This window comes from Somniosus microcephalus, chromosome 6 (assembly GCF_052327205.1).
Source record: "Somniosus microcephalus isolate GS21.2 chromosome 6, FLI_Smic_1.0, whole genome shotgun sequence".
NCBI classification, from domain to species: domain Eukaryota; kingdom Metazoa; phylum Chordata; class Chondrichthyes; order Squaliformes; family Somniosidae; genus Somniosus; species Somniosus microcephalus.
In genome coordinates, this window is record NC_140992.1 from 35379128 (window position 1) to 35402043 (window position 22916).

General features: G+C 45.1%; 1 protein-coding gene across 1 annotated transcript in view; it reads right to left on the bottom strand.

The window, feature by feature from the left end:
* Positions 1-452: 452 nt before the first annotated feature.
* The window catches only part of LOC147115599 (apolipoprotein D-like), a 30403-nt gene continuing 7939 nt past the window's right edge, over positions 453-22916 (bottom strand). The window contains exons 4-6 of the mRNA XM_085989979.1: positions 15313-15416; positions 8197-8238; positions 453-1424 (exon numbers count right to left, since the gene is read on the bottom strand). Coding sequence (XP_085846105.1) covers positions 1189-1424; positions 8197-8238; positions 15313-15416 — 382 coding nt within the window. The 3' untranslated portion in view covers positions 453-1188. The remainder of the gene's footprint in view (positions 1425-8196; positions 8239-15312; positions 15417-22916) is intronic.

Consider the following 22916-nt stretch of genomic DNA (forward strand, 5'->3'; position numbering starts at 1 on the left):
AGAATGTCCCAACCCTGAAACTAGTTGCGAACCTAAAACTGATTACTGGTGTACCAATAAATATTAAAGTAGGTTTAGGATTTTGGGAAGTGTTTGGTCCACTGGAATTCCATATTACAAGAATTAATGAGAGTTTTGGCCATTTGAATGCTTTTTATTTTAAATAAATAGTTGATGGTTTAGTGTACAGCAGTTTTGCAAAATGGGAATGAACAGGAAGGAGTTAGGCCCACAGGAATTTTGCAAAATGGGACTCAATAGGAAGGAGTTCAGCACAATGCGATGTTATGCTTGGGTCAGGTGTTTATATGTTGTTGATTCTAGGGAGAAGGGTATGAATAAGTACAAAATCTATGCACATAAAAATTCAAAGCATTGTAGCAGTGCAGGAAACATACACAATCTCATTCAAATGAATACCATGGGGATGAGGATGAGAAGAAAGACACCACTTTAGTTTTACATTTTTATTGCTGAACATAGCACTTAATGCTACAGGTTTCTTGTATTGCTGTAGTGCACAAAGCAAAATGGCAGCACCACACACCACTAATATAAGTTCTAAGTACTGCACATTGTATAATAGAATAACCAAAGAGACAATCAGATAATTAGGAAAGCAAAACACAGCGTGATGTTAAAGTCAATAAGCTAGGGGCCAAATTTTCTGCTTATGCTCTTGCCAGCTCACGATTTTCCTATCCATTAAAATGATATGGCAGGGGGAAATATTACGGCTGGAAAGAACACAAGTAGAAAGCCCTGGCCCATGAGTACAAACTTGTGCATCATGAGGTGACTTCTTTCATGTTCATCAGCACTAATAAGCCAGTTATTCTGCTCATACCAAATGTTGGTAGCATGACCTCTTGTTCAATATCATTTCTAATTTTGAATAGTATGTATGGTGGGCCAATGATGGACTGATCCGGGTTTCACTACTGATTTGAATTTGAGTGGTGGCAGATGTTGACAACTGATGATCATGTTTTGGAGGTGTTTATTACAACTTCACTTTTGGTGAAGATAGATTGCACTCAATTCATAGCTCATCAGAGCAACCTCAGCGCATACGGTGTAATTACAATGATGCTGACTCCAGTGTAAATTACAATGGAATAAACTAAAGATAATTGATTTTTGATACAGATTAAAGTGTTTGATTCTGTATGGGTTCTGATCAGTTCTTTATATAAATGTAGCGCAATCTTTTTGATTAGATTTAACCATGTCTTTAGTTTCGATTTTATTTGAAGTCATGATATCATGCAGGTAGTTAGTGGTATTTTCTGATAAGTGCCGTTCTCGTGACAAAATCCAGGTATAAACAGTGTGTGTTAGACGAAGGTTGGACAAGCAGGAGTACACCAGAGAGTAATTTGTATAGTCGGTGGCTAATACCCAGTATGGCATAGGGACCTCATCTGCAAAAACACAAATCACAGAACATTAATCTGGGATAAAAGAAGCAGTTTTCATTGACTAACTAGGTAATAGAATTAACCATAGTACCTGGATAAAACTTTAACAAACTAAAACACAGCATTGCCATCAGTGAGATGTGAAAAGTATCTCCGTCGTCTGGTTTTGGGCTGTCTTAGTACTGCCAGACCCCTGGCCTCCTTGTCAGCACTCCCAGATCCTAGGGCTGTCCCACAGCTGATAAGTCAATGTCCCTGGTAATACTACTTGTTGTAACACCACAGGTCTTATAAAACCTCCAACTCACGGTGAACAATGCCACAGGAGATCTGCTATATAAAATCCTCGAGTTGGCCCTGAGGCAGCCTTGCATCTCGTGTGAACCGTCACACTTTGTTACAGCTACAAAAAAGTCAAAAGACAAAAAATTCGAATCTGCAGAGGAAGTCCCTCAGCCGAAGAAAATAGTTTTAAATTCAACTTCAGGAGTTAGACTTTAAAAGAAAAGGACATTTAAAAAAGAGCAAGCCAGTCTGAGCTCTAATTGAGCTGAGAATTTCCGAAGAGCAATCAGCCTCTCATTGCTCTCGCGAAGGCTCAGCAATGACAACTTGTGGTCTTGAAAGGGCAGGCCAAGTTACACAGAGCCACATTATAGTAGAATTACACACTGTGTGTTGCATGTCCTTACAAAACTGCACAGCCTCCAACTTACCATAGACAGCTCCACAAGAAATCTATTAGTGTCTTAAAATATATTTCTTTTCATTTTTGAAGTTAATTTTATTTTCCTCTCTTTAAAGGGTAAGTTCGCGTTGCGGTTCTTGTTCAAAGCCATTCACGCTGAGCGCAGATTGCAAATAGATCCTGAACATTACAGATCTGATTCTGTGACCTGCTCTCCCATCAAGAAAGGATCCAAGTATTGCTGAACTTAACCTTCAGGTCTGCTCATACCATGTGTCATGGTTTATATCAAAAAAATAATTTTAAGATTTTGAATAATGAGATGTTGATAATGTTAAATATTCTAACCTGGGCACACTGACTAACTGCTTTCCCGAAGACATTATTAAATGACCCATTAAGCAGCTGATTAAAACAAGGGAGATGTTCTGCAGGGAGTCAAAGAGAGACTCGTTATTCTGGGCACCAATGTATGCAGGCAGCTGTGAGATTGGCAGCCTCTTCTTCCCTAATTTGGAAAAGCAGCACAGGGGAGAAGTACCATTGATGGGGCTGTCCACTCTGCCGATCCTTTCCTCAACTATCACACCACAACCTTGATTTAGACCTAGACATGGGGAATGAGAAGCTGGGAATCCTCTACTCTGTGGCATCGCACCATAGAATACTTGGTTATTCAGAGCATGCCAGTGTTACAAAATCAATTCTCACTATAGGCAAGTATGTACAGCCTGGATGAAGAACATTTCAAAGCCCTGCTGATTTTGACTGGTTGTGGCTATTGCTGTTATCTAGGAAACCAGAGAGCAGGGCATACTCAGCTGACAAGAGCATAGCACCCGAGACACACAACATGGCACAAAAATTGGGTTGGGGCGCCAAAGTGGCGCAAAAGTCGGCTGAGCGCAGGATTTAGCGCAGCGATCAGAGTGATACCGATTGCCAGAAATTCAGTTTCAGTGCCCCTCGAGGGAGACGGGGCGAGGCTCGAGGTGCTCCACGTCCCTCTTAGGGCGCTGAAACTGATTATCGCAGCGCAACGTGCCGCAGCGCCACATGCTGCGGCACGGCACGCTGCGGTACTGCAGGCCTTCCTCCCACTGTTAAGGGGGAGGTGCCTGCAACAGCGCGATCCCCGATCGCGAGTGCCGGCAAATGAGCCCGGCAGCAAGGAGAAGTGCCGGGCTCTCGGGAAACAGCCATCAATGCCGCGGGGGGGGGGAGGTTAGGAGGCCGGGGACGGAGGTGCTGGCAGGCGGCCACCGAAAAAGCGGCCGCCCCACACCTCCACCTTAACTTGCGCCGCTGCTGGCACAGTAAGGCCCCGTGAACCAGGCGCGGGTAGCGAGTGGCGCAACTGCGGCATTCGCTACCAAATATCGCGAACGGGGCACGAATGGGGCGCTGCGCACACCGATGACGTCATCGGTGGCGGCGCGGCGCAAATGCCTAACGCTACCATTAGCGCCCCTACTGAATATCGCTGGAGACACAGCCAGTGGCGCTACAGCCATTGACTGCCTCTTTAGGCACTAACAGGTGGCGCTACTCACCCAATTTCCCCCCAATAGGTTTAATTCTACTCTCCCAGTGGGGAGCTGCATTTGCAGAGAGTGCAGGTGAAAGACTCGGAGTTACAATGTTGGAGCCCCGTCTCCATCCCATGCTCACTGTCTGTGCAGCTTCCCAGCTGGGAGCACGAATTCACCCTAATAACATCACAATGTCAAATAAGGTTCCTATTTACTAGCATCTCAAATCAGAGGTAAGAAAAAGTCGACACTGGGATTCTTTTGGAAGTTTGTAATTTAAGATTCAAGAGTTTAGTGATTTATCTGCTGATACAGCATTAAAAAATGACCTTCCCCATAGGGCATAGCCTCTTCTAGGTTGTGTGCCTGAGACCATGAATACCATATTGTATCAATCCTCAACGGCTGTTGATACATGATAGTGCTCCACCACTGGGCATGATGCAGAAAATATTTTATGCCGATTATCAGCTCCCAGCAGAGTTTTATACAGGAAGCCTATTTTCTCAATAAAAGCCTGCTTTTCGCAACGAATATACATTCCCTTAAGGCATAAAATCCCCACGGGAATAGTGATCCAACCGTGGCTCATCAAAGATGTTAAAGATAATATTACATTAAAGGAAGAGGCTTATCATGTTGCCAAAAAGAGTAGTAAGCCTGAGGATTGGGAGGATTTTAGAATTCAACAAAGGAGGACCAAGAAATTGATAAACAGAGACAAAATAGGCTATGAGACTAAACTAGCAAGAGGCATAGTTAGGTATAGTTATGTATACCTATATACATAGGTATGTAAAAAGGAAGAGATTAGTAAAAGTAAACATGGGTCCCTTACAGGCGGAGACTGGTGAAATTTTAATGGTGAATAGGAAATGGCAGAGACACTAAATGAATACTTTGTAACTGTCTTCATGGTAGAAGACACAAAAAATATTCCAGAAATAATGGGGAACCAAGGGTCCAATGAGAATGAGGAACTTAAAGAAATTACAGAAATATTACTGGAGAAATTAATGGGACTAAAAGCCAACAAATCCCCTGGACCTGACAGCCTACATCCTAGGGTTATTAAAAGATGTGGCTATAGAGATAGTGGATGCATTGGTTTTGATCTTCCAGAATTCCCTAAATTTTAGAATGGTCCCGGCAGATTGGAAGGTAGCAAACATAACCCCGCCATTCAAGAAAGGAGGGAGAGAGAAAACAGCGAACTCTAGGCCAGTGAGCCTGCATCAGTAATACGGAAAATTCTAGAATCTATTATTAGGGACGTGGTAATAGGACACTTAGAAAATCATAAAAGGATTGGGCAGAGTCAACACGGATTTAGGAGGGAACTTGTGTTTAACAAATCTGTTAGTGTTTTTTGAGGTTGTATCTAGCAGGGTAGATAAGGGGGAACCAGTGGATGTAGTGTATTTGGATTTTCAAAAAGCATTTGATAAGGTGCTACACAAGAGGTTATTTCACAATTTTATTTCACAAAATTAGCTCCTGGGATTGGGGGTAACATATTAGCATGGATTGAGGATTCGTTAACAGACAGAAAACAGAGAGTAGGAATAAATGGGTCATTTTCAGGTTGCAGGCTGTAACTAGTGGGGTGCCACAAGGATCAGTGCTCGGGCCTCAGCTATTTACAATCTATATCAATAACACGCAACGGCACACCCAGCCCAGTCGACCCTGCAAAGTTCTCCTCACCAACATCTGGGGACTTCTGCCAAAATTGGGAGAGCTGTCCCACAGACTAGTCAAGCAACAGCCTGACATAGTCATACTCACAGAATCATACCTTTCAGCCAATGTCCCAAACTCCTCCATCACCATCCCTAGGTATGTCCTGTCCCACCGGCAGGACAGACCCACCAGGGGTGGCAGCACAGTGGAATACAGCAGGGAAGGAGTGTACTGGGAGTCCTCAACATTGACTCCGGAACCCATGAAGTCTCATGGCTTCAGGTCAAGCATGGGCAAGGAAACCTCCTGCTGATTACAACCTACTGCCTTCCTTCAGCTGATGAATCAGTACTCATCCATGTCGAACACTACTTGGAAGAAGTAGTAAGTGCACAGAATGTACTCTGGGTGGGGGATTTCAATGTCCATCACCAAGAGTGGCTCAGTGGCACCACTGCTGACCGAGTTGGCTGAGTCCTGAAGGACATAGCAGCCAGACTGGGCCTGCGACAGGCGGTGAGAGAACCAATACGAGGGAAAACCTACTTGACCTCGTCCTCCCCAATCTACCTGTCACAGATGCATCTGTCCATGACAGTATTGTTAGCAGTGACCACCGCACAGTCATTGTGGAGATGAAGTCCCGTCTTCACACTGAGGACACCTTCCATCATGTTGTGTGGCACTACCACCGTGCTAAATGGGATAGATTCAGAACAGATCTAGCAGCTCAAAACAGGGCATCCATGAGGCGCTGTTGACCATCAGCAGCAGCAGAACTGTATCCCACCACAATCTGTAACCTGATGGCCCGGCATATCCCTCACTCTACCAGTAGCACCAAGCCAGGGGACCAACTCTGGTTCAATAAAGAGTGTAGAAGAGCAGGCCAGGAGCAGCATCAGGCATACCTAAAAATGAGGTGCCAACCTGGAGAAGCTGCAACACAGGACTCCATGCATGCTAAAAAGCGGAAGCAGCATGCTATAGACAGGGCTAAGCAATCCCACAATCATCGGATCAGATCAAAGCTCATGGTGGGCCATTAAACAACTAACAGGAGGAGGAGGTTCCATGAATATCCCCATCCTCAATGATGGCGGAGCCCAGCATGTGAGTGCAAAAGACAAGGCTGAAGTGTTTGCAACCATCTTCAGCCAGAAGTGCCGAGTGGATGATCCATATCAGCCTACTCCTGAGGTCCCCACCATCACAGAAGCCAGTCTTCAGCCAATTCGATTCACTCCACGTGATATCAAGAAATGGCTGAGCTCACTGGATACAGCAAAGGCTATGGGCCCCAACAATCTGGCTGTCGTGCTGAAGACTTGTGCTCCAGAACTAGCCGCGCCTCTAGCCAAGATGTTCCAGTACATCTACAACACTGGCATCTATCCGACAATGTGGAAAACTGCCCAGGTATGTCCTGTCCACAAAAAGCAGGACAAATCCAACCTGGTCTATTACCGTCCCATCAGTCTACTCTCAGTCTTCAGCAAGGCACTTACTCACCAATAACCTGTTCACTGATGCCCAGTTTGGGTTCCGCCAAGACCACCCAGCTCCCGACCTCATTACAGCCTTAGTCCAAACATGGACAAGGGAGCTGCATTCCAGAGGTGAGGGGAGAGTGACTGCCCTAGACATCAAGGCAGCATTTGACCGACTCTGGCATCAAGGAGCCCAAGCAAAACTGAAGTCAATGGGAATCGGGGGGAAAACTCTCCACTGGCTGGAGTCATACCTAGCACAAAGGAAGACAGTTGTGGTGGTTGAAGGTCAATCATCACAGCCCCAGGACATCGCTGCAGGAGTTCCTCAGGTCAGTGTCCTCTGTCCAACCATCTTCAGCTGCTGCATCAATGACCTTTCCTCCAACATAAGGTTAGAAATGGGGATGTCCGCTGATGACTGCACACTGTTCAGTGCCATTCACAACTCCTCAGATAATGAAGCAGTCCATGCCCACATGCAACAAGACCTGGATGACGTTCAGGCTTGTGCTGGTAAGTGGCAAGTAACATTCGCACCACACAAGTGCCAGGCAATGACTATCTCCAACAAGTGAGAGTCTAACTACCGCCCCTTGATATTTAAAGGCATTACCCATCACCGAATCCCCCACCATCAACATCATGGGGGCCACCATTGACCAGAAATTTAACTGGACCAGCCACATAAATACTGTGGCAACAAGAACAGGTCAGAGGCTATGTATTCTGTAGCAAGTGTCTCACTTCCTGACTCCCCAAAGCTTTTCCACCATCTACAAGGCACAAGCCAGGACTGTAATGGAATACTCTCCACTTGCCTGGATGAGTGCAGCTCCAACAACACTCAAGAAGCTCGACACCATCCAGGACAAAGCAGCCCGCTTGATTGGCACCCCATCCACCACCTTAAACATTCACTCCCTCCGCCACCGGCGTACTGTGGCTGCAGTGTGTACCATCTACAAGATGCACTGCAGCAACTCACCAAGGCTTCTTTGGCAACACCTCCCAAACCCACGACCTCTTCCACCTAGAAGGACAAGGGCAGCAGGCGCATGGGAACACCACCACCTCCAAGTTACCCTCCAAGTCACACACCATCCTGACTTGGAAGTATATCGACATTCCTTCAACGTCACTGCATCAAAATCCTGGAACTCCCTAACAGCACTAAGGAAGTACCTTCACCACACGGACTGCAGCGGTTCAAGAAGACGGCTCACCACCACCTTCTTATGGGCAATTAGGGATGGGCAATAAATACTGGCCTTGCCAGCGACACCCACGTCCCATAAACAAATTTTTAAAAAAGGATGTGATTTCATTTGTTAGGATATATTATATTTATTATTCAGAGAGTTGTATTTTCGAATACATACCTGGATATTCAAACCGCATTTTTGTCCAGTGATTATATCCTCCTGAATTAACAAAAAACAAAACAATATTTAATTTACAAACATCAGCAACATTTCCCCTTTCTCTCAAAGAAGAACAAAATCGAAGGTAACAACTTCAGTATTTCTTCATAAATAAAGCCCCCCAAATTCCACTCTTCCTTTTTGAAGGTGAGGTGTAGTACAAATCCCCCCAAATTATCATGGAATATATCCTGCTTAGTCATCCAGCACTCATTTTTCTCTTGTAAAAATACATTAAAGGTTTAAATTTAGAATTCAAAAGAAATAACTTGGGAGTCAATTCAAAACACCTTGGCCTGGAGCTTCTGCTCGATTTCGCTGTTTTTTTGTGCTCGATATCGGTGTAACCAGCGCAACAGGTCACGGAATTTTAAACGTAAATTGCATTCAGTGTAAATCGAGTTTCCACGATCATTTGCGCTAGTTTTAAAAATATTGCGCTGGAATCAGGCCCCGCCCACAAAACTGGCCACGCCGCCCAGGGTGATTGCACCCAAAGTGGAAACTCTACCCCCTTGGATTCTGGTCCCACCTTTTCCTCCCTACGCAATTAAGAAAGCAAATCAGTACATGTTTTCAATAATTCTTTCAACCAACTTAGCAAGTCAGAAATGGGGTCCTTTGTCCCTATAATTTGCTACAGGGCAGTAAGAATGGTACACAGAAAACTAGAAACAATGCAGGCCCATTTGATTCATCAAGCCCACTTTTTCCAAATGCCATGCACAACCCATCCTCACACAAACTCGATTAACTATTCAATCTCCTGACGGAAGGTTCTGAAAAATCTCTTTCCAACTTCCGAAGCAATACTGTGGAATATCTATCCATCCAATCAACGCTACTGAACATTGGCTTTTCATTTTCCAAAAGTGACATTTTCTTGGCTACAACAGCACCAAAAGTATTGTGTTCCACAGAGTATTTCATTCTCTCTGTCCAATCGTATCCCTATAACCTCATCGCATTTCCCAATCAGATTTTATGAAGGAGTTAATCAACACAGCGACAACTGCATTAGCTAGAACTCTGTTCCACATATCTACTCTTGTAGAGAAAAACTTTTATCTTCTAGTTTTGCTGTCACAGTTCAATAAATTGAAGTCAATGGGTGATGTGTAAAACAGATGTGTAAAACTCTGTTTCCCCTGCCTCCCCCCCACACCCGCCCATGGTAAAAGTAAAAATTCACCCCTAGAGAGAACTTTGAGAAACCAAGCATAAATTTTATGAACAACTGAGATACATGGAAAAGAGATTTAATTTTTTCAGCATTTTATATTGTTTAACTATTAAATACAAACTTTAAGTGTTGGTTGGGATATGTTTTTGCTGAAGGGCACTGATGTTTGTGTCAGAGACAAGGGGGTGTTTATGAGCGGCTTTGTTTTGTCCTTAAGACATTGTGGCTGGAGTTAGTCAGCCAGGTCTGAACGATGGCAAATGGCCAGATGTTTAGGTGATGGTGATTGGAGATTCCAAGTGGCAAAAACATCCATGGCTGATGATATACCAACCAGAGCTACAGAAAGGGTCACGGTTGGGGGTGGGGGGGAGATCATTTCTATCATTGTGGAAACAAAATAAAGGTTGTGAAGAGAGATTTTAATTTCCATTGAAATCAATATAAACAACAACAACTTGCATTTATGTAGCGCCTTTAACATAGTAAAACATCCCAAGGCGCTTCGTGGGAGTGTTATCAAACAAAATTTGACAGCGAGCGAGCCATATAAGGAGATATTCCAGAGCTTAGGGCCTAGACAGATGAAGGCATGGCCGCCAATGGTGGAGTGATTAAAATCAGGGATGGGCAAGAAGCCAGAATTCGAGCACCGCAGAGATCTCAGAGGGTTGTAGGCCGGAAGAGGTTACAGAGATAGGGAAAGGCGAGGCCATGGAGGGATTTGAAAACAAGGATGAGAATTTTAAAATTGACTTGGTGTGAGTTAGGATACGGGCAGCAGAGTTATAGATGAGCTCAAGGTTATGGAGGGTGGAAGATGGGAGGCCAGACCGGAGAGTGTTGGAATAGTCAAGTCTAGAGATAACAAAGCCATGGATGAGGGTTTCAGCAGCAGATGAGCTGAGGCAGGACAGAGTCAGGCAATGTTACAGAGGTAGAAGTAGGTGATGGCTCAGATGTGTGGTCGGAAGCTCAGCTCGGGGTCAAATATCAAGGTTGTGAACGGCCTGGTTCAACCTCAGACAGTTGCCAGGGAGATGGAATGAGTCCTTAGTTAGGGAACGGAATTTGTGGTGGGGACCTAAAACAATGGCTTCATTCTTCGCAATATTTAGTTGGAGGAAGTTTCTGCTCATCTAGTACAGGATGTCAGACAATCAGTGTGACAAATTAGAAACAGTGGTGAGGTAGGGCTGAGTGTTGTCAGCGTACATGAAAAACCGGACGTGTTTCTGGATGATGTCACCGAAGGGTAGCATGTAGATGAGAAATAGGAAAGGGCCATGGAGAGAGAACTGATAACAATATCAGCTAATAAGGTGGCCTGGAAAGGGAAGTTGGATGGTCAGCAATTTGGTGAGAATAGGGTCGAGGGGGTAGGAGATGGTTCTCATGGACAAGATGAGCTCGGAGAGGGCATGAGGGGAGATAGGAGAGAAACTAGAGAAAAAAACAAGTTCAGGGCTAGGGCAGGGGGGAACCTTAGGGGAAGTTTAGCCCGGTGAGCTCCTCGCACTTGTTGTTGGATGTAAGGGTGCAGGAGGCAGGGGGAGAGGAGTTTAAGAAGACGGTTTGTAGTGGAAAAGAGAAGCCAGAGGTTATCTTTGCATTCCAGGTTGATCCTGGCATAGCAAGCAGTTTTGGCAGAGGAGAGCAGGCTCTGCTCAGCTGGACACAGATGCTGTATCCCGAGGGCCATCAATGAAAAGGAGAATCATTGAGCAGCAACAGAGACAGGCCTTCCAAACACACTGACCACCATGAATGGGTTGATGTCGCAGGGCATTGTGATGATGTGTTCTTCCATGGATAGAGTGGCCAGCTCCATGGCCAGCTCCATGGAACATCAAAAGCTCCAATCAAATGAGTCCATGCATGCGCTGACCACAGTCTTGCAGACTCCGGATGACAACATGTCTGCCGCCTTAAATAGGATGACAGATACCTTAGCCTTGGCCATACAGTGCCACACTGTTCTGCACCGATGTGCTCTCCAGCATAGTGATAACAGCAAAATGCGGTTGGGCAATGAAAGGGATGATGGTGAAAGGGGACATGGAAGTGGGGACTCCACGCAAAGCGCTTCCACTTCTCACCCATTGCCACCTCCCCCCCGACCCCTCAGTCAGTACCCGACAAGCTGCCTCGACTCCCAATGGTCTGGTCTGCCCCTGCACAGGTGCAGGTGGAGCAGTATTTGGCGGGGCCCTCGCGGGCTCCAGAACCCAGAGGTCATCAGCAAGAGCATCTCAGCAGTCAGAGCAGGGATCTGAGTGGCCTGCCTCTACCTCTGCTGAAGCCATAGGGGTTGCACCACGTAGATGTGCTAGGAAAAGAAAGAGTAAAGATTTGTAGTTGCACAAGGGTATGCACATGGGTGTATGAGCAAATGTAATGTTGTGAAGTTTCTGTTGTTTCGTTAAAGCATATAAATTTTAATCTTCTGCACCACTTTTCCATCTTGCCTATTCTTGGTTGCTGGGTGGCAAGTCGCCTTGTAACTTGTTTGATGATGAATGGGAAAACATGAATTGACGGGGACCAATGGGAGAATGTGCAAGGGTTGGTTGGTGGTTTGCAGGACTGCTTTGTATCAATGGCATTGGGAGGGGGCGGGAAGAGTGGCCGTTACATATGCTTCCGACATCGGTCCACTGGTGCAACCCAAGTGAACCTTACATTAATAAGGGCATCCTGGGCAGCAAAGTGAACAGCTGGTGCTGCATTGCCCTCATCGCCTTCCTCCTCCTCCTCATCCGAAGAGGCTCTGTGCTCTGCGTCTTGTTCCTCCTGCAGGTCCAAACATCGCTGCTGCGCAATGTTGTGCAGAGCGCAGGACACCACAACCATTCTGGATACCCTGGCTGGTGCTTACTAAAGGGCACCTCCAGATCCATCTAGGCCCCTGAAGCGCACCTTTAGCTTGTTTGATCATGCATCTGGTGGTCATATGGCATTCATTGTAGTGCTGTTGGGCTTCATTGGTTAGATTTCTGATGGTGTCATCAGCTAAGTTTGAAGTGGGTATTCCTTGTCTCCTAGCAGCCACACCTTAAGTCTGCTTGCAGGTCCGAAGACGTCGGGGAGCTTGGACTGCCAAAGGACGAAAGCATCATGACAGCTCCCTGGGAATCTTGCACACACCTGCAGAAGTATCTTTTTGTGGTTGCACACCAGCTGCAACTTGATGGAGCGGAAGCCCTAGCGGTTGACGAATACTCTTGGGTGATCTGGGGCTGCCACGTGTGTGCAGTCGATGACACCCTGCACTTCCAGGAAACAAGCCAGAAACACAAATCCGAGCGCCCGCTAGTTCTTACTGGCGTCATCGCAGCCGAAGTTCACGTAATTGCCGGCCCTGACAAACAAGCCATTGGTCACCTGTCTTATGTATTTGTGGGCTGCCGACTGGGAGATCCTGGATAGGTCTCCGGCAGAGCCCGAGAATGATCCGGAGGCTAAAAAGTTGAGGGCGGTGGTGACTTTGACAGCCACTGGTAACGCATGGCCACCACGTCCAGCAGGCAACAGGTCTTCTTCCAGCAGGCTGCAGATGTTTGTCACCACCTGATGCGACAACCTGAGCCCCCTGAAGCACTGCTGTTCGGACATGTCGAGGAAACTCAGCCTCTGCCTGTACACCCTGTGTCCTCTCTGCTGCCCTCTCTGCTGTCCCGCTACAGGTCTCTCAGCAGCAGGCTGCTGGTCATAATGGTCCTCATCCGAGGTCCAGTCTAAGGCAGACAAAGTGCCACCCATCCTGATGTGATTCAGAAAGCTTCCAAAGTGTAGAAAGTAAACTCTCAGCAAAAATACTGTGAACAAACCCTTTTCCACTAGCAAGTAAGAAGACAGCTGTGAGTACTGAGTATTTATTGCAGTATGTATGTTAGCTGACATTGTTAACAGTTCTCTCCCCTCAGGTACTGTCCCCCTCTCCCGCAAATCTGCCGTCATCACTCCTCTCCTCAAAAAAAACAACCCTTGATCCCTCTGTCCTTGCAAATTACTGCCCCATCTCCAACCTCCCTTTCCTCTCCAAAGTCCTTGAACGTGTTGTCGCCTCCCAAATCCGTGCCCATCTTTCCTGCAATTCCATGTTTGAATCCCTCCAATCAGGTTTCCGATCTTGCCACAGTACCGAAACAGCTCTCATCAAAGTCACAAATGGCATCCTTTGCGACTGTGACAAAGGTAAACTATCCCTCCTCATCCTTCTTGACTTGTCTGCAGCCTTTGACATGGTTGACCACTCCATCCTTCTCCAACGCCTCTCCACCGTCGTCCAGCTGGGTGGGACTTCCATTCTTATCTATCTAATCGTAGCCAGAGAATCACCTGCAACGGCTTCACTTCCCACTCCCGCATCGTTACCTCTGGTGACCCCCAAGGATCTATCCTTGGCCCCTTCTATTTCTCATCTACATGTTGCCCCTTGGCGACACCATCCAAAAACACAGCATCAGTTTCCACATGTACGCTGATGACACCCAGCTCTACCTCACTACCTCTTCTCTCGACCCCTCCACGGTCTCTAAATTGTCAGACTGCTTATCCAACATCCAGTTCTGGACGATCAGAAATTTTCTCCAATTAAATATTAGGAAGACGGAAGCCATTGTTTTCGGTCCCTGCCACAAACTCCGTTCCCTAGCCACTGACTCCATCCCTCTCCCTAACATCTGTCTGAGGCCGAACCACACTATTCGCAACCTTGGTGTCATATTTAACCCTGAAATGAGCTTCCGACCACACATCCGCAGCATAACAAAGACCGCCTATTTCCACCTCCGTAACATCGCCCGTCTCTGCCTTTGCCTCAGCTCATTCGCTGCTGAAACCCTCATTCAGGCCTTTGTTACCTCTGGACTTGACTATTCCAACGCACTCCTGGCCAGCCTCCCACATTCTACCCTATGTAAACTTGAGGTCATCTAAAACATGGCTGCCCATGTCCTAACTCGCACCAAGTCCCATTCGCCCATCACCCCTGAACTCGCTGACCTACATTGGCTCCCGGTTAAGCAACGCCTCGATTTCAAAATTCTCAACCTCGTTTTCAAATCACTCCATGGCCTCAACCCTCCCCATCTCTGTAATCTCCTTCAGCCCCACAACCCCACGTGATATCTGCGTTCCTCCAATTCTGCCCTCTTGAGCATCCCTGATTATAATCGCTCAACCATTGGTGGCCGTGCCTTCTGTTGCCTAGGCCCTAAGCTCTGGAATCCCCTGCCTCTCTTTCCTCCTTTAAGACGCTCCTTAAAACCTACCTCTTTGATCAAGCTTTTGGTCACCTGCCCTGATTTCTCCTTATGTGGCTCGGTGACAAATCTTTTGCTTTCTAATACTCCTGTGAAGCGCCTTGGGACGTTTTACTACGTTAAAGGCGCTTTATAAATACAAGTTGTTGTTGTTTACATGCTTTTGATTCTGCCCCCTCAATTGTCGCTGTGTTCTCAGCTTGCTTTTACTGGGAAGTTTCAGGAAGTCCGGGAAACCCATGGATGCACCGTTAAATCTAAAAGTCAGTTGAAATATCGCTCCAATTGAGTGATTAGCATATGTTAATAGGCAACCCACCTCCCCCGAGGGGGTTGCGCTCTAGCAGCCGAACGTTCTCCAGGTAAAGGCGGAAGTTGGCGGGTTGGAGCCGGCTTCCCGGCGCCCTGATATTTTTGCCGGGTTCTCCAGGTTAAAATTCCCCCTTTGTGTCTGTTACCTGTATCGAATGAAACCCTCAGTACAAACAAATAATTGTCTACCATGTGTCCCTTCGATCTTGTCCTATTTTGAAGGTGGAAGGTGGGAAGCTACAATGACTCACAAAGGGAATCGTGCTAAGAAATCTAGTAGAGGCAGAGTTCAAACATTTTTTGCATACTTACCGCTCGAGATTCTAAAGTAAAATTTGGATTTTTCACTTTCTTTTTTGTCATAATCTTTAGGGAAAATTAATTCTCCGTCAAACACTTCCACAGCACCATCATCCCTGCACAAAACAGAACAGCTTTGTATGTAAAAAAGAGTAACCCCAGTAGTTTTACTTCACCATTTCTTTACCTCAGACACATTCATGGGGGTGGGGGGAGGGTTACATTGGGGGGGGAGGGGTGAATTCTCCTCTTCGGGGAAGATTTCCAATGGGGCGGATCTTCTGTCTGCCCCTTCATATCCACCGCAACATGCTGTAGAAAGGGTCATAGTGTGATGGAATAAGCCATATTTCAAGAGATACACCATAATATGAACAGAATTCTGATATTTATTAATACATGATATACTGGGTTTAAAAATCTAAAGGCTCAGAGACACCGACTGCAAACAGAAAACAGGCTTCTGAGATGGGATGGTTTGATAACACAAGTTGTAAACACAACAAGCTTTGAAATGGGAATTGATTGTTAATGCTAAAACAATGGCCCTTCTGAAATAGCAGTTTGGCGCTTCCAAAAGGTCTGGAGTTTAGGAGAAACACAATGGAATGACCCAAGTAAAATGTTAAAAACTTACACGTGAAACAGAAACACAGAATATTAAAAAACCATGTGCCTTTGTAAAAGTAACATCAAATAAGACAGGAAACACGATTAAATATGCAATCAATTGAGATAGCTAGACAACAAGCAACCACCCTAGTTGAAGTGTCTTTAACTTACATGTAGTAAATATGATACCTGCAGAGCACTTTGAAGATATGACTTCAATAGATGACACCAAGCAATTACATTGTTTTTGTATTGAACTTGGAACATATAGGAGTCATGACGTCTGCTAAAACCAGTTAAGCCAATATTAAGAATTGAATGAAAGTCCTTCGATAAGAATGGCATCAAATAAAGACTACTGTCATAGTGTTTTATGATAAGTTTTTGGAACACCTAAAGGTAGAGACATAATTATGCATGCAGCAGCTAAATTGACAATGAGATCAGTAAGAATTCAACAGAGAGAATGCATAAGATAATTAGCTTACATCAGCAGAAAACTTCAAAGAATAAACCACTAAAAAAAAGTATAAAAGATAGGATTTACAAATGGGAAAACAGAAGTCGCTGGAAATGGGCAAGCGATTCTCGGCTTCAGAACCACTCTGTAAGCCTGCAACTCTGAGTCTCGGGTAATCAAGGTATTTGATTTTGGTGGATATTCTGGATTAAGAATAAGTAGAAGTGTGGAAATGTAACGAAGTTAAGATTTGAGAATAAGGATCTCTGAGAATAAGATTGTGTAAGCTAATTGTATTTTGAACTGTAAAAGTTGCGATTGAATCAACAGCTGTTAACTGAATGTCGGCTCTTAAATAAAACTATATATTTTTAGAATTGTCACAAAGTATTTCTGTATCAATCTCATGAACCCAATTTCTGTACACGCTTTTGTAAGGAGTTGCAGAATTTTGGGGCATATTCTGGACCCTCAAAATATCCGGAAGGTTACAGTCTAGTTAAACTTATTAAAAGTGCTATCCGGAGGACGGTAGCATCTTCACGTCATTCCTTTCCTTTAGGGAGAGATAGTCTGAACCTTTAGACCCATTTAAGCATCTTATAGAATTCGGCTATCTTTAACTTTAGCTGAAGGTGAATGTCTGGGGAATACAGCTGATCTGGGGTAGCCTGAAAAGGGATAGGACTTGTAATTATCCCTTCAATAGGGAGGAAAATTCGTTTGGTTTGCGCCTCCCATTAGCACCTTAAGAGGGCGCTAATGGGGCACAAAGCAACTAGCGCCCGGGCACAGCAATGTTTGCGCCGCTCGCGAAATTTACCAGACATTTAGCGGCGGCACTAAACACTACCGCCACGATCTCCTGCACCCACAGATCATGATGTCAGTCGAGCGTGCAACACCCCGGTAGAGCTCCGGACTGGATATTGAGTGGCGCCCCTGCCTTACCGCCTGCCGCTAGCAACGACAGGTTGAGGGGAGCATTTTGCAGTCGGGAAGGGACTGGGGGAGCACTATTTAAAGGCAACTGCTTCCTGCCCTTTTTTGTCGGTGACATTTTTGCACCACGCATTGAGTGAGAAAGAGAGAGACTTCTGGAGTTATTCAATGCTGTGTTGAGGAGTTTTGGGTACTGAGCAGCACTTTGCAGGTTCATTTTGATTTGATCTTCCTTGCATCGATTTAGAAGTGACTATGGGGGCTGCACTCTGAGCTCTTTCCCTGGGCCTCTCCATTGTTCTTTCCAGCAGATTTGATGTACAGGTCTCTCCAGGCCAAGATTCAAGGCTGCAATGAGCAAGGTGTGGCTGGAGAGCAAGATTGACCCTCCCCTTTAAGAATTGGCCGGCACCAGTGTGTCTGTGTTCCATTGCTGACTGACATCATATGAGCTTCGCCAGCGCTCCGACATAGCACCTCACTCCTTGGCTTAATAGTGGCTTGAGAGGTGTGTAGCGCCTGATTTAGCGCTCCAATCACCTCCAGGGGCGATAGAAGCCAAGTTTGCAGTCGGAGGCGATAATTAACGCCAGGCGCTAAACTTTGCGCCCAGACGATAATTATGCCCCAAATGGGGCGATACCGAATTTCTCCCCAATAGAGTCATAGCGGCACAGAAGGAGGTCATTTGGCCCATCGAGTCCATGCCGGTTCTCTGTGAAGCAATCCAGTTAGTCCCATTCCCCCGCTCTATCCCCGTAGCCCTGCACGTTTATTTCCCTCACATGCCTATCCAGTCTCCCCTTGAAAACATTGAGTGTTTCCGCTTCCACCACTTCTGTCAGCAGCGAGTTCCAGGTCCTCACTACTCGCTGCATTAAAAAAAATTTCCTCACATCCCCCCATATCACTTGCCCAAAACCTTAAATCTGTGTTCCCTAGTCCTTGCACCATCAACTAGTGGGAACAGCCTTTCCCCGTCTAGCCTATCCAAACCCATCATAATCTTGTACACCTCTATCAAATCACCCCTCAACCTCCTTTGCTCTAATGAAAACAAATCCAGCTTCTCCAACTTGTCCTTGTAGCTAAGATGCCCCATCCCTGCAACCATTCTGGTAAATCTCCTCTGCACCCTCTCAAGGGCCTTCACATCCTTCCTAAAGTGTGGTTACCAGAACTGAATGCAATACTCCAGTTGTAGCCTAACCAGCGCTTTATAAAGGTTCAGCATAACTTCCCTTCTTTTGTATTCAATACCTCTATCTTTGAAGCCCAAGATCCCATATGCTTTGCTAACCGCTCTCTCAGTATGTCCTGCCACCCTCAGGGACCTATGCACATTAACTCCCAGATCCCTCTGTCCCTGCACACTCTTTAAAACTGTGCCATTAAGTGTATATTGCCTCTCCCTGTTCCTTCTGCCAAAGTGCATCACCTCACACTTCTCTGTATTAAATTCCATCTGCCACTTGTCTGCCCATTCTGGTAGCCTTTCTATGTCCTGCTGCAGTCGATTGGTATCATCATCACTGTTTGCCACCCCCCCAAGTTTGGTGTCATCTGCAAATTTAGATATTGTACTCTGTATTCCAAAATCCAGGTCATTTATATATATCAAAAGAAAAGCAGTGGCCCCAGCACTGACCCTTGGGGAACACAACTGTCTACCATCCTCCAGTCTGAAAAACAGCCATTTACCACAACTCGCTGTTTTCTGTCCTTAAGCCAATTCCTTATCCAAGCTGCCACTGACCCACCTATTCCATGAGCCTCAATTTTGTTAACCAGCCTTCTATGTGGTACTTTGTCAACTAGATTAGTCAAACACAATCTGCCTTTTACAAATCAGTGCTGTCTCTCCTTAATTAGCTTAAACCTCTCCAAGTGCCGGTTAATTTTTTCCTTGATTACTGTTCCTAAAACTTTACCCACCATTGATGTTAAACTGACTGGCCTGTAGTTACTAGGATTGTCCTTACACCCTTTCTTGAACAATGGTGTCACATTTGCCACTTTCCAATCCTCAGGCACCTCCCCCGTATCTAGGGAAGATTGGAAAATTATGGCAAGCGCTTCCACAATCTCCTCCGCCAATTCCCTTAGCAACCTGGGATGCAAGCCATCTGCACCAGGCGACTTATCCACTCTAAGCATACCCAGCCTTTCTAGTACATCCTGTCTATCAATTTTCACCCCTTCCATTGCTAATACCTTTTCCACTTCTACCGATATTTTGTCAGCATCCACCTCCTTAGTAAACACCAATACAAAGTACTGATTGAGTGTTCTAGCCTTGCCCTACGCCTCTAAGCATATATCACCTTCTTTGTCCCTAATAGGCCCCAACCCGCCTCTTACTACCTGCTTACTGTTTACATGCTGGTAGAAGATTTTTGGGTTCCCTTTTATGTTAACTGCCATTCTAATCTCATATTCTTTCTTTGCCAATCTTACTTTCATTTTCATTTCCCCCCCTTAACTTATTGTATTTGGTCTGGTTCTCCCTTGAAGAATTCACCTGATATAAACCCTCTTTTTTTGTTTCATCATCTTCTCTATCTCCCTCATCATCCAAGGAGCTTTGATTCACTTACCCTTCCCTCTTGTTGGAATGTACCTAGCCTGTACTTGGAACATCTTTTCCTTAAAGATCACCCATTGTTCCGTTACAATTTTTCCTGTCAGTCTTTGGTTCCATTTTACCCAGGCTAGATCCTTTCGCATCCCATTAAAGTTAGCCCTATTCCCGTTTAGAAGTTCCACGCTAGATTGTTCCTTGCTCCTCTCCATTGCTAATCTAAATCTTATGATACGATGATCACTCGTACCCAAGTGTTCTCCCACAGACACCTGGTCGACCTGGCCCACCTCATTCCCCAGCACCAGATCCAGCAATGCCTCCTTCCTAATTGGGCCAAGAACATACTGATCAAGGAAATTTTCCTGAACACATTTCAGAAATTCTTCCCCCTCCTTTAGGTTGATGTAGACAAGGAAGGAGTACCGAGTCAATATGGTTGGAGCTCAGGGATAAAATGGGGCTTGTTACCGTAGTAAGGGTGTATTAGAAACCTCCAGATTGTGGGGAGGAAATCTGTAGTCAGACTAGAGAGATCAATAGGAACAACAAAGTTATTGTTCTGGGACATTTTAACGGTCCCCTTATCGATCGGGACAGAGAGGGAGTAAAGGGGGAAAAGGGAACAGAATATGTACAGGTCTCTTTCGTCAAGCAGTGTGTCAGTAGGCCTACACAGGCGGAAGCATTGCTAGATCAGATAATGAGCAATGAAATAGATCAGGTAGATGAGCTAAATGTGGGTGAGCACCTTGGGAGTAGAGACCACAATTTAATTAGGTTTAAGATCAAACTAGAAAGGGAAATAGTAAGTACAAACACTAGAACACTATATTAAATTAGGCAAGATTTCAGAAAGCCGAGGAGAAATTGGCACACGGGACCATAGAGTAGCAATGGGGTATTTATTTAAAAAGACATTGCAAAGGTATAGAATAAAGTATATTCCATTAAAAAAGGAAACGACTCGTAGTCATGGATAAATAAAGAGGTTAGAAACCAAATAAGATTGAAGGAGAAAGCCTGAGAACTAGGAAGATAATAAGGAAAATACTAAAAAAGGAAATGAAATAATAAGAAGAGGTTGAGTGAGATCACAGAATCACAGAAACCCCACAGTGCAGATAGAGGCCATTTCGGCCCATCGAGCCTGCACCGACACATATCCCACCTGATCCCCGTAACCCCTACACCAACACATATCCCACCCTATCCCCGTAACCCCACGTATTTAATCCCCCCCTAACACTAAGGGTCAATTTATCATAGCCAATCAACCTAACCCGCACATCTTTGGACTGTGGGAGGAAACCGGAGCACCCGGAGGAAACCCACGCAAACACGGGGAGAATGTGCAAACTCCACACAGACAGTCACCCGAGGCCGGATTCGAACCCGGGTCCCTGGCGCTGTGAGGCAACAGTGCTAACCACTATGCCACCGATAAGGATAAAGGATAAGTATGAGGAAAAAAATTCAACAACTATCAAAAGGAACTTTATTACAAATATATCGGTAAAAAAAGTTGTTAAAAGATAGGTGGAACCCGTGCGAAGTGAGGATTGTCAATTTGTAGAAGATGATCAAAAATTGACAGATATTGAACAAATTTTTACTAAAGAGAAAGATATTGCAGAGGAGCTGAATCCTAGAGTGGTTGAGAGAGAGCAAGATTAGCAATATTATGATGGAGAAAAGGAAAATTTTAGATAAGGGATGACAAAGCATCAGAGCCTGATGGGATACATCCAATGGATCCTGGATGACTTAAGGAAGGCCCTAGAAATGATATTTCAGAGCTCTATTGAGCGTGGCTGAGTGCTGAAGGACTGGAGAGTGGCCAATGTTGTATCCTTTTTTAAAAAGGGTGGCAGAGCTAATCCAGCTAATAACAGGCCAGTTAGCTTAACATCTGTGGTAGGGAAAATTTTAGAGTCTTTAATTAAGGATGAAGTCACCACATATCTAGATAAAGAGACAATAGTTAGAAGTAGCCAGCACAGATTTCAAAAGGGACAGTCATGCATGACTAAGCTCTGAATTCTTTGAGAATGTAACAGACATGGTAGACGGGGGAAATGCAGTAGATATGGTGAACATGGACTTTAGGAAAGCCTTTGACAAGGTTCCACATGGGAGATTACTCGAGAAGATTAAGGGGTATGAAATTAGTAGGATGATAGCAAATTGGATTAAAAAAATTGGTTAGAAGGGAGAAAACAAAGAGTAGCAGTTAAGGGCAATTTTTCAGAATAGTTGGAAGTGGGTACTTGTGTCCCTCAGGGTTCAGTTCTGGGGCCACTTCTGTTCACTGCGCATATCAATGATTTGGATATAGGCCTAGAGCGAGTGGTGTCGAAATTGCAGGTGATACCAAAATAGGAGGAATAGTTAATTTTTTATAGAAGACCAAATGAAGCTGCTACGGGATATTGATAGGATGGAGGAATGGGCCAAAAAGTGGCAGATGGAACTCAATGTCACTAACTATGAGGTGATGCATTTTGGTAAAATAATAACAGCAGTAATAATCCTCTGAATGGAAGTAGGCTCGGTGCTGTGGAAGAGCAGAGGGACTTGGAGGTACAGGTTCACTAAACATTAAAAGCAGCACTTCAAGTTGATAAAGGTGTAAAATAAGGTTAATAGAATGCTAGGTTTTATCTCAAGAGGTATAAAATCTAAAAGCCAAGAGGTTCTGATAAGCCTATATAAAACCTTATGACTGCAGTATTGGGCTCCATACCATACAAAGAATTTTGAAGCTCTAGATAGGGTACAACACAGATTAAATGTGATGCTGCCTGGTAGGAGGTAATACAAATATGAAGACTTGATAAATTGGGTCATTTTTCATCAGAACAACGCAGTTTACAGGGCAATATGTAAGGCATTTTTAAAGTAATGAAAAGGGTGGGACAGGGTAGATAGAAGGTTTCCAGTTGTTGAGGGTTCAAGAGCAATGAGCAAGATTACAAGATACACGATTAAGTGTAAAAATGTGGAACGAGGGCAAGAGAA